General features: G+C 41.1%; 2 protein-coding genes across 5 annotated transcripts; both read right to left on the bottom strand.

Annotated features, from left to right (window-relative positions):
• On the bottom strand, positions 98 to 3,558 carry LOC110429663. 2 transcript variants are annotated; one of them, XM_021445951.1, is made up of 6 exons: positions 2,613 to 3,558; positions 2,356 to 2,517; positions 2,151 to 2,234; positions 1,926 to 2,026; positions 1,735 to 1,797; positions 838 to 1,618 (listed from the first exon to the last, which is right to left on the bottom strand). In XM_021445951.1, the coding sequence occupies exons 2-6, from the start codon at positions 2,396 to 2,398 to the stop codon at positions 1,514 to 1,516; spliced, it is 396 nt and encodes a 131-aa protein (XP_021301626.1). In that variant the 5' UTR covers positions 2,399 to 2,517; positions 2,613 to 3,558; the 3' UTR covers positions 838 to 1,513. The 2 variants fall into 2 exon arrangements, with proteins under 2 accessions (XP_021301631.1, XP_021301626.1); XM_021445956.1 differs by lacking the exons at positions 838 to 1,618; positions 1,735 to 1,797 and adding an exon at positions 98 to 496.
• On the bottom strand, positions 3,720 to 13,395 carry LOC8081436 (phosphoinositide phosphatase SAC8). Of its 3 annotated transcripts, none has more exons than XM_021445937.1 (20): positions 13,139 to 13,394; positions 12,930 to 13,010; positions 11,163 to 11,290; positions 10,951 to 11,042; positions 9,350 to 9,407; positions 8,656 to 8,712; positions 8,533 to 8,566; positions 8,222 to 8,302; positions 8,018 to 8,124; positions 7,625 to 7,711; positions 7,465 to 7,542; positions 6,461 to 6,525; positions 6,230 to 6,328; positions 5,999 to 6,098; positions 5,441 to 5,549; positions 5,287 to 5,359; positions 4,917 to 5,010; positions 4,494 to 4,580; positions 4,270 to 4,336; positions 3,720 to 4,139 (listed from the first exon to the last, which is right to left on the bottom strand). In XM_021445937.1, the coding sequence occupies exons 1-20, from the start codon at positions 13,317 to 13,319 to the stop codon at positions 4,012 to 4,014; spliced, it is 1,806 nt and encodes a 601-aa protein (XP_021301612.1). In that variant the 5' UTR covers positions 13,320 to 13,394; the 3' UTR covers positions 3,720 to 4,011. The 3 variants fall into 3 exon arrangements, with proteins under 3 accessions (XP_021301612.1, XP_021301619.1, XP_021301615.1); XM_021445944.1 differs by lacking the exon at positions 13,139 to 13,394 and adding an exon at positions 11,474 to 11,592 and having other exon boundaries at positions 12,930 to 12,983; XM_021445940.1 differs by lacking the exon at positions 4,270 to 4,336 and having other exon boundaries at positions 3,975 to 4,139; positions 13,139 to 13,395.

Raw genomic sequence — 14,709 nt, 5'->3', positions numbered from 1 at the left:
ATTTCAGCGAAACGTCTTGTTTACGGTCACCACTCTCGCGAACCCATGATGGCCCATCCGAGAGAACAAGATGTTGTTTGGTTTGCTCATTTTACAGTTGAACCGATCGCAACCAATTTTCATTTTGTCTCTGTTATGTATTCTGCTGCCGGGGCAACCGATGCTGTGGCTGCCGAAATCCGTTCCCGTTCGTTTTGTGCGGCAGTAACAATTTGAGACTGCCTTTTGAACCAAAAAACATAAAAAAAAAACAAGTAACTGTTTCATTCCCATTACCGTCGTTTGTGCATTCCCTTTGCGTTGCCTTTGATGTTTGTGAACCAAACGGCACCCTGTCGCTGATACTTTGTGGTGGACGGAGGAGGGGATTAGTTGTGGGGTGGCAGCATCACCATCACTATCACCCATCACCATGGCCGGTGCTGCCTGCTGCATGCGCCATGCCCTGCTTTGTTTGGTTGGTCATGCCTTTGTCCTGCTTTTTTCCGTGGGGGACCTGGACAGGAGGCCACAACCATTACATCCACTAATAATCAAAGTGCTGCTATAACACATGGACTAATAGTAAGATACTATGTTGCTCGGGAACCTCGATTGTGGCCGGCAGCAGCACACGAGGTCCTCGTGGTCGGCATGCGAGGACACCAATTATTTTGGCCCCACTCTGTTTTTTTTTTCCCGATCACGCCAAAGATGGCGCGTATTGCAGCCCCCCCTCCGTCATCGGCAAGATGTGAGTGAGCGGTAGGGGTACTACTGTACTAGTACTATTAGGACTACTAGCTAGGAGTCAACCAACCCACAAACACAAAGATTAAAGTTACTAGATGCATGACGTCCTGGTGTCTTTCAAGTTTCATCATCAGCATAGTAGTACACTACTATTTCTCTTCCTACCTATCCGATCCGCATGTTAGCTAGTGATTCCGCTATAACGACCTGACCGACCTGAGAGTCTCTCTGCAACGAAAGATACATTGCCTGCTCGGATCTGTATCTAGACGAGAGAATAGTGTTGATTCTTTGGTTTCTCTTTAGCTCAGCTGGGCTGCCTACACTAAATGTGGAGACGGCATATGGGCTAGCCTTGCAAAGAGGCCTGGCTGCGCTCCTGGCCCAGAGGTTCAAAGTGTTCCAGAGGCTCAACACTCAACAGCCTCCGATTCTCTCCGTGCAACAATCGTCGGCTGCGATTGACAAAACGGTGAACAAACTGAGAAATCAACCACGACAAAGCCGGTGCTTATAATAGACTGATTTGTGACTTTGCAGGGAGGAACCAACCAACTCGAGGGTTACAGCCATGCATACGACTCGTGGCGTCCAGCCTGCTTACTCTTCATCATGAGCTAAGCGTGTTACAAGCGCATCGCTTGATCGATCAGCCAGCCGGCCAAGGCGACGTAGGCAGCCAGCCAGCGCGGAGCTCTGCTGCCTGTTGTTGCCTGTTGGAGATACGATGACCGAATGACCGATGCGATGCCCCCGCGTTCATCAGGTTCAGGCGGCGGAATCATCGCTTCCACCACCAGGTCTCGGTGTTTTTCCTGATCTGCTGCGCGAGGGTGGCGAAGTTCGCGGCTTCGCTCTCCAGCTCCGCGGATTGCTCGGTTATTCTCTGGGGACAGGTAGGGAGGATGATGGCCATCCGTCACCGTCGGTCATTTATTTTTATTTTTAAGAGAAAAAAGTGGGTATTCCTATTTATTTATTTATTTATTTTATTTTATTTACCGCAAGTTTCTCCTGCCGCTCCACGAGCTTTTGTTTCGCGTGGGCCGCGGCGGCCGCGGCGTCCTGCAATGTATATATATATATATATATATATACCCCCCGCGCGACGGAGGATTATGGAGTCCGGTAAATCATCACAAAAAAATGAGCGATTCCAAACAGCATTGGTGAGACTGTAGAAAGAAAGCTACCCCTTTGAATTTGTATTTGGTGAGGATCTCTTGGGTGCTTTTCTTCCGTGGCGTGTGAACATCATCGCTTGATCCTCCAAATAGCTGCTCTCGCTCCACGTCTAGCGGTAGCAGCAGCAGACGCTATTACATTATGATTAGATTCGAAATGGGACAGCCGTACGTACGTACCGTCTCCTTCGACTTCACACAGTACACATGCTAGCTGGAATCTGTGTGCCGTACCTGTCTTGCTCTTCTTGTTCACAACAGACGACGTGGACGGTGGTGCTGCCTTTGACGGTGCTTCGTCGTCGATCTTGATGTCATCTGCCGCGTGGATTATGGACGAATGGTTCTTCAGTATGCGCCAGGGGCATAACCATAACACAGCTGGGGTGCAAAGAGAGATCACAGAACAGAAGAGTAAGAGAGGGAGACAAAACAGAACCGATTGTCAATTCTTGTGTTGGCACTGGTCCCTTATTTCCCATTTCAAACAAGATTGCGCGCCCAGGACTGTCAACGTAGTTTTGCCGTGTGATTTTTTTTTTCTTTTTCCAGATATGTGTTGCCTTTAATCCTCTTGTGACATCATCGCCAACAACTCCAGCTGCAAGATCCACACATCGTGCAAAAAGGTCAGCCGTGAGCACAAGAAATCACTCTCTAAGTCTAAGACAAGAATGCGAATTCAGGACCAACTACCTGCAACCGAGGATGGAAACGGAGCGAAGCGTGGAAGGCAGTCTCGTTCAAAGTTGTTGAATGCAACATGGCAGAGGACGGTTTGAGTTCCTAATGCAGGATAGCAAGCAAACAGATGAAAGAGATTGGGGCAGGCTAGTTTGCTGCTAACCACATTTAGACACCTTGAAATGTGGCTTGCCACAAAGGGTTGGCCGGTGCTCTTATTTTTGGGCAGACAACTCCGATCCAGCTCCTTCTTGTTTGAAAATAAATTATAGGCCACGAATCAGCACAAACGAAATTGCACGCTGAACTTTCCCTCTTGAATACATCCCGGAAAAATTGCACGCTGAAACTGGGATGAAAAGGTTGCTAGTTTGTTTTCAGAATTGCAAGTATTGCAAGCCAAAAGGTTCGCTCACTGTTTGTCGTTCTCCCTCCATCCTAAAATAAATGTACTTGTAAGATTAGTCTATTCGTTTAGCTAATGATCCATGGCTGAAAGTACTGTTTGCTGATTTGTTGTGAGTGTTGAATGGCTGTCAGATTTGGCAGATAAGCTCAAGCGAACAGAAGTTTAAGTTCAAACATGTAATAGTTGCAATTTTGTGAACAGAGAAAGTAGTAAAGTCTACTAGAGCTAGATGGTCCCATAACTAAAATGCACTTGTTCTATGATAAATTTTAAATTCTAGAAGTGCACTTATCGTAGGACTGAGACTAGAAGTGCACTTATTATATGACAGAGACAGTATTGAAATAACACAGTAGAAATATTGTCAACAACAAAAGAATTCTTGTAGAAATATTGTCACGAAATCTGCCTTTTGCCGTATTCCATAAAACTTCACGCAGCACAAGCTCCACAGCAACGCGAGCTACCTGAACCATAAAACTAGCATTGCCTACTTTCACACTTTTACCCTCCATCTCCATGTGCCCCGTAGTTGTAAATCCTTGCCAGCAAAATCCAAACGAGCAAAACCGACTGTATAGCCCTGCGTGACATTTTACTTTGGCAAACATCTGTGCCTGATAAGTGATAAGAACAGCATCATTTGTGTCCCTCACCTTCACTGTAACAGACAGCGAAGGTGTCTTTTCTCTGTGTCATGCAACTATGCAAGAGCCTCGCTACCACCCAGTAACACAAAATATGTGGTCTCTCGGTTTTATTACAAATTTGGACTTTGGAGGCGCAATTATCTATTCATGGATACATATCAAGTATAACAAATAGACTGTAGTCCAAACTAGGCTTACAAATTAGCAGCTTCAGATTACAGGACCGGCAGGCCATCCTGCCTCCTTATTTAACCTACTCTTGCAATGAGTAAAACAACATTTTAATCCTTTCACCTTTAATTTCTAACAAAGGGCAATATGAAAGGGGAGGAGAAAAAAAAAAGACCAAGAATTAGATTAGACCACACAGACGGGGCCTAGAGCAAAACTGTTTTCCATTGGCTTTCACCAAGGCTACTACTCCGACTGTTAAGCCCGCACAGATAATGGAGGAGATCAAGTGTTGTGCATTCCGTCCAACTGCAGATGAAACGAGACAACGGTATAAAATTTTGCGATTTGTGCACTTTAGTGTTTTCAAAGAGAATATGAGCACAACTCATGTAAGCAGGCTCTATCAAAACTTCAGAACTCTGGAGACAAGGAAGACCTTGACTAAGAGTGAAAGTTGTTGCAGTAATCCCACCAACTATGATTGCAGAAGCCACAGGCAGATACTGCAGTATGTTTTTGCAACAGCCACAAAAGGTGAGATCAACAGCAGAGTTATTTAACTTTTTTTAGAGGATGTTGTTTAACCATACAAGGGTAGCTATTCCCATCAGATAAATGAAAAGGCTCACAAGTAAGACAGGCAAAATATTAGTTAATTACCGAAGAAGATTCAAATCCACCATTATGAAAAGGAGAGGAGCTGCCTTGACTGACTGTATAATAACCGCTAATAAGGTCAAGAGCATCCTGAAGACAAATAATAAAAGAGGCACGTGATAAGAATAAGTTCATTGAGTATAAACTGCGTGATCAACACAAGGGTGTAGACAGGGATAATCTAGTAAGACACAGGGAAAGAATATAGTAGTATCATTACATGGCTGTAAAGTTGCATCTGAATCAATATATCTCATGGTACCTCCTTAAACATTGAAAGAGAAATGATGCGATGCATCTTGCTACATCATGTGAAGTTTAGCTAAGTGTCCAGCAACTTAAGTGAAGATTGCACAAGAAAAGGCCTAAGAGGAGCGATCGCTGATAGGGCTAGAGCAAATATTTGAGCACAACATAAGAACTTACTTGCCGCACTCCATCATGAAAATTATTCAAATAATATCTTGAAAGAGCACTCATTCCATCTTTAATTAGTCCAGGTAATGTCTGCCGTCCATATCTGTGTTACATCAATAGTTCCCATGTAAGTTAGCCAAGCAACACTTACACAGGCAGTAAATGCTTTGAAGACTTTCGTTTGAGCTTTATTAGTCGAGATTGTAACAAAGTAGCCCATGAATGTGCGCGTATGGTGTCCCGAAACAACTGGGTGGTGGAGTGGCTTATAACCCCACCAGGTTTGATGGACATCTTAAACTCAGAATGTAATTTGGTTCATGAGTAATATATGAAAGCTCTGGCTTCCTAAAAAAAAAGGCAGTAAATGCTAGAGTACCTCACTAGATCCCCTTTCAAAGCATAAGAACCAGCGTACTCCAGGCTCAGCTCATCACCGTGCTCAACCCATACTGCCAGGCATGAATTCATGACCACAAGACATTTAGATAAGAGTCTAATTATTGGCAATAAAACCATAAAAGATACCTTACATTTTTTGAATATATCATTAATGTTATCAGAGAGAGAAATGCTTTCAGATGACAATAATGCCCCCATCCGCTGCAATTGAGAATCCAATGATTTTCTTGCAAGGAAACTCTGTAAAGGAGGAGAAAGGATGTTCCAAAGGAGTTAATGAAATGACAAAACCCAGTTCATTAATGCATTTAAAAGCACCTATTATAGTTTGCACGCTCTGCGTAGAACTGAGGGACTATTGAGCACAGGTTACATCATTCTCTTGCTTGTTACCATGTTTAGCAAGGTACTTTCATGTACAGATGCTCATTAGGAAGAACTAGTTATGTAAAGACAAGTGCATAATACCAAGTTCTAACTAACATGTAAGTGAACAAAATAAATTAGGATAGGCTTTCCAATGACAGAGGATTCAGGATAGAAGTATATATTATTAGTGAGCTCTCATCACCTTTTGTGCTTGGGGACTCTGTGTGTGTGCAAAACTGCTATCAAGATGTACCTTATTAAATTTATTTTGGAAATTAGTACATAACACATTGAATCACAGAATAAGATGACGTGCAAACCTGTGTCACATTTGTACGGTCCAGGCAATCGATGCAATTGGACCTAACTACACCACTTTGCTCCAACAAAATCTCTCCTTTAGTGTTCATAAGAAAATATCTGCTCAGCTGGCCCAGAAAATAAGCAAAAGCAAATTACTTGCCACAGTTAAACCTTTAGTTACGAATAAATCTTAAAGCAGCATGCTTAGGAAAGAACTAAGCATGAAATGTTAGATATTCGAAAATTACCCTTGCTTATGAATAGCTTCCTCAATTTGATTGTAGAGAGCTTGCAAATTGTCAAAGTTACCTCCACGACAAACATGATGGAAATCAAAATGTATATACCTGTATGGCAGAAGGACCACATCCAGCAGATAACTAATAAATTTTATGTAAATGTCTGGGGTAAGGTAATCATTTGATTACTTGTGAGAACAGAAACTAATACAAGTAAGCATTTCCAAGAAACATAATAACCTGACACCAGGAATTCTGCCCATTTCAGCAGCAAATGCATTACTCAAATCTCCCTCATCACCTCGCTGCAAGTAACAACAGATTAGATGAACCGTTGTCTCTTGATAGCCAAAAAGAACAACTGTTTGGCAGAGATGGTGCAGCCTTTCCCTTGTTTTTTTCTCTTAATGAAATAAGAATGCAGCTCTCCTGCCTATTTTGAGAAAAAAGAACTGTTTATGGGTCTCCAAGTTAGTATACCAACTACCAGCTACAAGGTAGGAGAATGACTAACCCTCAAGCTTAAGTGCACTAAGGACTACAAGACTTCCCTATATTTGGCAACCAATGGAACTGGTCTGCCGTACTTTTTTTTCGTCAAAAAAACAATCACATATATGACATGTGCTTTTTCCACGAAGGTATGATCCTGCTTCAAGCATATTGCCTTTTCTTTCAATTATTATTTTACTAATCTTGCCCGAAATCAAGCAAACAAAGAGTTGAATGCCATAGCATTAGTGCAAAACTGTAAACTAAGTTCTTCCCCTCAAACAAACTGCAAAGTTGGCAATAGTGAACATGCTGTAAATAATGCTTTGCTTTGTAAAACCCATAATACCCATGTCACGGTCCTGGAGCAGGTAAGCCCAACAGCAGGCCCATTAAGGCCCACACAGACTGTAGCACACATGACATGACAGTACAAGGGTTCTGTATAGCAGTGGCCCACCCTCCTAGAGCGTGGTTATTGGCCCATTATGTTTAGCTGAATTAGATTATGTAGTCCAGAGTCTTCCAACAGGTTCCCTAGGGTTAGGAATCAAGCCATGGTATCCTATCTAAATAAAGGGAGTTAGAACTATTAGAGGCAAGAAAGAACTAAGGGATTAAGCCTCTCCCTCCAATTTTTGTCCAAACCCCCTTCACCTTTATCAAAAGAGAAAGAAAATCACCAAATTTGTGTGTAACAACCCATTTGCTTAATAAAAAAAGTATGTTACATCAATGTATATAAAACTTACTTTATCAGTCAAGTCAATAACAATTGCCTCGCCATATCGTTGTGAAAGATCATGGAAGTGGCGTTGAACAACCTTGGGCTGTATGGAATCAGTTTAAGAGAAATCTCAGGCTATATTAAGTGTGGGGCCACTACAAATGTAAAATGCAACAAATTCTTACAGTTTCTTCATGTTCAATAATGCTAAGCCGTGGTTTGTAGCTTAAATCCACTATTTGCTCCCAGAGAAGTGGAATTGATCCTCGAACCTAACAAAGTAACAAGGGAATGAGTAAGCTTGTAAAGCGTTGAAAATGGGACACAAGTAAATGACATTCTAAAACATTCATGGACAATTAAATGTTTGTGACCACATTTCATTGTTAAGTAGTTCAAATAGATATGGTCATTTAGATGATGGGTTCTAGTGCCATTTTCATCTTGGCAAGTTGGCATTGGACTCTATTGCTTTGCATGCATTATTATGACATAGCATTGGTTAAAAAAGCCATGTATTATGAACATCATCCAGCAACCAGCACCGAGAAATTTCATTTATTATGTCATGAAGCCACCTGTATAAATGAGGATGTGAGACCTTCATACTCAACCAACTGTTCTGTTTCTACAAAATTTGCTGTGGCGCCTTCAAGATTCGCACCCCTTCTCCACATTCTTGTTCCTGTAATGAGCGCATTACAATTTAGAAGTATCATTGTGTTCTATAAGTCATTCATGTTTCAGTAAGTGTCAGCAAAAAAAGGGGGAAAAAGTGCAACCTAAACGCCTGTTGCATCTCCTTGAGAACAATGTTATTCTGACTGGTCTATCCTTCAAGGTAAATTGCGCTGACTGAAAACGTACAGAAGTTAAGGACACTAGCTTACTGATCATGTTTGTCCTCCAATTCTAGAAAACAAATGGCAACGCATTGCATCTTTTTGGAACATTTCCTTCTAATTTGGATATGTGATAACAAAGTACAGAGCCCACATTATGCACGCAAAGCAAGTATATACTATATATGCACCTCTAAGCAATAGAGATACAAAATAAGAGTGACATGGAACTATCTAATTTTTTTGGATATTTCCTTGTATCAGTGGGATGATGAACTCATCAAGCTGCAGAACATTATCCAGAAAAAAATTAGAACATAAGCAAGGATACAAATAGATAAAATACATAAGTCAAATCCTTCATAAATGTTTACCTTAGCTTCAATGAGCTCCTCTAACAAATTTTTGTTCCAGACAAAACGTGGATCAGCCTGACCAAAAAAGAAAGAAGAAAAATGGTAGGCACAATGATTCCTTATCTGGAAAAAAAATGGCATGATCCCTTATCTGGAAAAAAAATATTGAAATTTGTGCGTAACTGCAAGGAAAATGTTTGCTTTGTTTTGAAAGTTTTTGTAGCATGTCTCCCAACATCTTGCCTTGGCACATCAAACTTTGAAGGGTAAGCACAGCAAAACTTGCGTTCAAATACAAATATATTACAAGGTTCGTGCGGCGATCAAGTTCAACTTATCCTTTTCTAGGATCAGATACAACTGGTAGAAAGCGCAGACACCATCAGCACATGCTCCAATAAGCTCAATCAAGAATTGCTAGTGGCAAATAAACAAGGCAGATGGCATATTGCACAATATCTACTAGTATGTGATACGTTACCTTTATATTTATATGCCGCAAATCTTTAGACCGTTCAGGGCTTATATTCAAGCTTTGCTTCCTCAAGTTACAAATACATGTCTTTAAAATTGCAGATGCATTTTAGTCACTCCTACTAATTCAACCACATTTCAATTTAAAAGTGCATACCTAACTGTCAACAGACTAAAAAACTAAGCCACAAAGATTTTGAGTATCGGGGGATATATCAAATGACAAATCATCACGAACCTGCTTCCATAGTGGTTTATGTACCCTCCCTGCAGCCAACTTGGATGCCCTCTGCAAGCTATATAATCATCGTGTTTATAACTTTATCTCTACTGAAGAGCACTAGATCATCACAATATTTCCGTCTCATCAGTCAGATACAATCCAGTATAACAAGAGAAAAATAAATGCAGGCGTTCAGTACATGATAAATCCATACTTCGAGAACCTACTACACATCTGCAAGGAACAATGGACCTAACAAGCAACCGATTTAGTTATAAACACAGGCGAGGAGATGAGCGGTACAGGAGGCTTTAGATCAGATTCTCTGGAGGATTGGGATTTAGTTGTGGAGGTAGAGCTTCAGCTTGATACACCAGACAGTCATCCTTGGCGGTTTACTAAGTCAGGATAGTATACAGTCAAATCAGCCTACAGAACATTGTTTGTTGGATCAATGTCCTTTGAGCCTGGAGATCTAATTAGGAAGACCTGGGCACCAGAGAAGTGCCATTTTTTTTCTCTGGTTAGTGGCACATGAGAGATGTTGGACTGTGGACAGATTGGCCTAAAGAAGTTTACCTCATCTGGAGCACTGTCTTTTCTGCTTACAGGAAGACGAGATCATCCATCATATCGTTTCTGGATGTGTTTTTGTAGAACGGTGTGGTTCCTTCTGTTTCACCGCTACGGATTACCAGATTTCTCACCCTTCCCAAACGACAAGAGATTCTTTGAATGCTGGATACAAATCATTGCTTTCTTCTCTGAGGACTTCAAGCGTGGCTTGCATTAACTGATTACACTCGGTGCTTGGATGCTTTGGAAACATTGTAATGACTGTGTTTTAAATGGAGTTATTCCCAACATACAGCTTGTGTTTAGAAATATCCTTGAGGAGGCTCAGCTTTGGTGCATTGCTGGCACCCAGGGGCTTAGCCCAGTTTGAGGTGGCAGCCAGGTAGACGGATTCTTTAGATGTCAGGTCAGGTTGTGTTCTTTGATGAAACAAGTGTGTATGTAACTCTCTAATGGGTTCGACTCCCCATGGGAGAGAATTTCAGGCTGGGGTTAAAAAAATCCCCTCGACTGTCGCACGCCAAAGCACAGTTCTAAGGTCAGGCCCAAGGTTGTGGTCGCTCTCACATGGGCTATGGTACCACTGTGTATGGGTAGAGCAGGGGTTCCGGGGTTTCCATAGGAACCACTGTGTCTTTGAGGGTGGTATTCCTTGCTTTCAAAAGGTTCTGCTTATAGATCATGTTGTAGTCTGTGGTGCTGGGCTGGTGCTAAGGTTTTACATGAGCTCCTTTGTAGGTCGTTGCCATCGGCTGTGCTTAGGCTCCTAATGGTTTTTTGGTCATGTTTTCTTTCCAGCGCGTGGTGCTGTTAGGCTTGTACTAGGTAGACTAGGTGAGTTGGCTCTGCCTCTCCTTTGATTCTTTTTTCTCTATACTTAATGAAATGACACGCAGTTCTCCTGCGTTGTTCGAGAAAAAAATATATATATATCTTAGGGATGTGCACAATCACTACATAAAGGTTGTTGGCCTTTTCTAAATATTATGTATATGTCTTTCAGTTGCCTTATTCAGGTACATGCATGACAAAACACTTACTTTAGTGTCAAATCCCTGACGTATGAATAGTACAATCCACAAGTAGTTTCTGCAATTCTCAGTAGAGACATGAAGTATGCCTCATCCCTTCTCTGCAAGCAGATAGAGGTAAAAAACTTAAATGCAGTGACCAAGGACCAGAGAAAAAATGCAATCGGTTGTGACCAAGCAATGTGGCTGAAATTGCACACTATGTGATAATGTTTACATACTTCCTGTGGAGTTAAGTGCTTTATAGCCTCGTTGCAGCATAAGAATTTCATTGAGTTCACATGGTACACAGGGGATCCCTGATAAGAGCCAGCATCTTTCCGAGAAGTGATAACGAGTACATAGCTTCCTGATGAAAACAAAGATTTGCATAGTGAGAGACCCGATAAATTTAAATTTAAATTCCATATGACTGAAAAATTAGCAGTTCTACAGTGGGGGGGAAACATAATTAAGACACAAGATACAAGTTTGATTATTTCACGGTTCTGAGCAACACAAGGATGTCAAATTCTAGAACGAGTGGGATTACCCTTTTTATACTATACGCCAGAGAGTACAGTTAATCCACAGAAATGGTCATGGTTTTTTGTTGGATATTCCCATTTTAGTTGATAACGGCTTGTTTCCAGCTTCTGCTGCTACGGCACTCTGCTTCATGTGCAATTTACAAAACCACATTCAAATAAAATTCAATAAACTATAAATGGACATAGCTGTGAGAATATGGCAAGGATAGCACAACAGTTCATAGTATGGCAAATTTCCGGCTTAGAATATGCTACCACTTTATTGCCAAAAATGGAATCCTAAGGGCAAGAGCACTATGGCTTTAATGGAACTTTCCTTGAAATCGCAACAATACCTGACACATCAGCACATCGCAACTACTTATACAGCAGAATCAGATTCTGTGTTAACCATTTACACAAGTACTCTCAGTGAAGGAACCTCACAGTGAAATGAAAAACTAACCAAAAAATACATCCAGGGACCAAAATCATCACTCAGTTTTGCCTCCTAGTATTTTTGGTTGCATAGCAGTGGAGCACACTTTTAAGATTTTCTATTCATTGACTGCAGAAATTAACGTTCAGTTGACCATTAAATGTGTTGGCATGGCACTCTGCAGCAGGTGCAAAATCGACTAAAACCACATTATCAATAGAGTTTAATGTCCGTCTAGCTGCAAAGACAACAAGTCAGCAACACACAGAGACTAGTTCATAGATCACACAGTAACCAAGTCCTAATTTGGAACACACTTAAATGTGAAATGTATAAAAAATGTAAGTCCATATATGATGCCAGACAATGTTCTCCATCTCGGTCATTTTGGTGTGAGAAATGGTTACATGGACAATTTTTATCTGACCTTGCAACATCGTTGTGGTTTTTTTTGTTTGGTTGGCGTTGCTAAATCAATGGACTGCTGATCATTTGGCTCATTTTTTTTCGTGCACAGCTGAGTGTCATTATATTAAAAAGAAGACAACTCAACAGCACAGCGGTGAGGAGATAAGATACAATCGAGCCCCCAACCGAACCCCAAAATCTCATCTCTTATATAGCATGAGACACCACACTAGAGAGGCAGGGGAAAATGTCGTTAAGGACACAATGATTACGGTGAGTCCAGATAGCCCAAGCCCCCAAGATGATGACCAGATTCAAACCTCTCAGGACCTGCCCATCAACTATTTCATTGGTTTGAGTCCACCAGTCACTGGATTCAGCCTATCAACTCTTACAGTTCTACTTTGTAATCTTACCTTATTAGTTATTATAGTGATTAGTTGTCTAGCTAGTGTAAACAGTCTAAACAGGCCCGCTGTTAGTAAGTAGGATCAAATGGGCACTTAATGCGTCCCAAAAGAGACATTTGATGATATTACAGCAGAGCAGAACACTATTGTAGGCAAAAAAAGCAAAATGCAAAAAAAAATGAAGTAGTTCGTAATTCGTGAAATTAGGTGAAGGTGACTCACCGGCGAGCAATCTTATGATGCCGACCACCCCGTATATTCTGGAAACCTTGCAGTCGCTCCCAGCCCCAGCTGCGGCTTCCTCTGCCCGCGAAAAGACGAAGGTAAACCACACGTCCAGGACACCGCGCCGATTGACGAGCCATAACATAATCAAAACAACACAAATCCGGAAGCACGCCACAACCCTTCGCGTCACTACACGGCTTGACCTGGGGAGAGAGGGCGGATGGAGCCGCCGGAGCGAGCGACGGCGAAGGCGGCGGCGCCGTCGAGCGAGCGGATCACGTAGCGGTCGCGGAACTCCCGCAGCTCGAGCTCACGGCTGCAGGATCCTGGACAGAGGGGTTCCTCAGAGAGCAGCGGCGCTTCGTCGGCGTCGGCGCTCGCCATCGGTGGCGAGCCGCGTGGTGCGGGACCTGGTCTGAGTTCGGATTGGTTTGGTTGCTTGGATCCGAACCGGGGAGAGAGAGCAAAAACGGTTGAGGCCTTGTTTAGTTCAAAAAATTTTGCAAAATTTTTCAGATTTCCCGTCACATCGAATTTTTAGATGCATGCATGGAGTATTAAATATAAATGAAAATAAAAACTAATTGCATAGTTTGGTCGAAATTGACGAGACGAATCTTTTGACTCTAGTTAGTCTATGATTGGACAATATTTGTTAAATACAAACGAAAGTGTCACTGTTTATATTTTGCAAAAAAATTTGGAACTAAACAAGGCCTGAATGAAGGACCGAAAGGAACGTGTTGCTGATCTGGTATCACATGTGGGCCACCTCTGGATTTACTCGGTGGGCCCATGTGTAGTTGGGGAAAGGGCTAGGCGAACGGACTTCCATGTGTTCGGATTTCGGAACTTCGGGCCATTCTCTTGCTTTCGGCATGTGACTCCGCTCTCTAGTTTTATTTTTGGAAAAAAAATCTATATTAGAGCATCTTTAAAAGATTAGCTAAAAAGACTAGCTAAATTTACTGATTTAGCTATTTTTTAAAATAGATTTGACAAAAAGATATTATAGTTGTTATAAAACATGTTATCTCTCATGATCAACATAGTAGATGAAAGTAGAATAACAAATATACACAAGACTATTATTTATTCCTCTGAATATTAATAATTACAATATAGAACTCCCACGTATATATAGTCCTGACAAGATCTAAGAGTTTTGGTAAGAGCCCACATACAAACGGACTAGGATTAGAATTCCTCATTCTCTTTTTTTTTAGGATCGAGTCTGTATGTTTTACAACAATAATATTCTAACAAACTCTACAAAGGATGACTATTGAGGTAGGCTATCTAAAAGTAGAGAACAAATAAGGTGGGATTAAGAGCTACTAAATTTGAAGAGTCATTTACATATTGGAGACGTTTTTTTCTTCAACAATAGACAAATATACCTTTGTAAAATAGTTTTGCTAGTCTCTTGGAGATGTTCTTAGTCTCTCCAAGTTTGGCCTATGTCTAAATAACCCTCTAAACTAATATTCATTCAATTTACTCACTCCAACTATTTAAGTTGGTCCAACTAACACCTTAAAGAAAATTTTCTTTTTTGTTTATCTATGTATAAATTATATTTTAGTTTCAAATTTTATGAGATGACAGAGGCCATTGTATTTTGTGTTAGAAAAATGCACTATGGATTTTCATCATTATGTTTTATACATGATATTATATCTCTATTATTAATTTATTGTTAAATTTCCTAAGCTATCAAAATTTTGGAAAAAGTTAAGATATTTTTTTTCTAACATAACGTATGATGTTCTCT

Source organism: Sorghum bicolor, chromosome 1, assembly GCF_000003195.3.
Source record: "Sorghum bicolor cultivar BTx623 chromosome 1, Sorghum_bicolor_NCBIv3, whole genome shotgun sequence".
In the NCBI taxonomy this organism is placed as follows: Eukaryota; Viridiplantae; Streptophyta; class Magnoliopsida; order Poales; family Poaceae; genus Sorghum; species Sorghum bicolor.
This window is presented reverse-complemented; position numbering and strand designations above follow the sequence as displayed.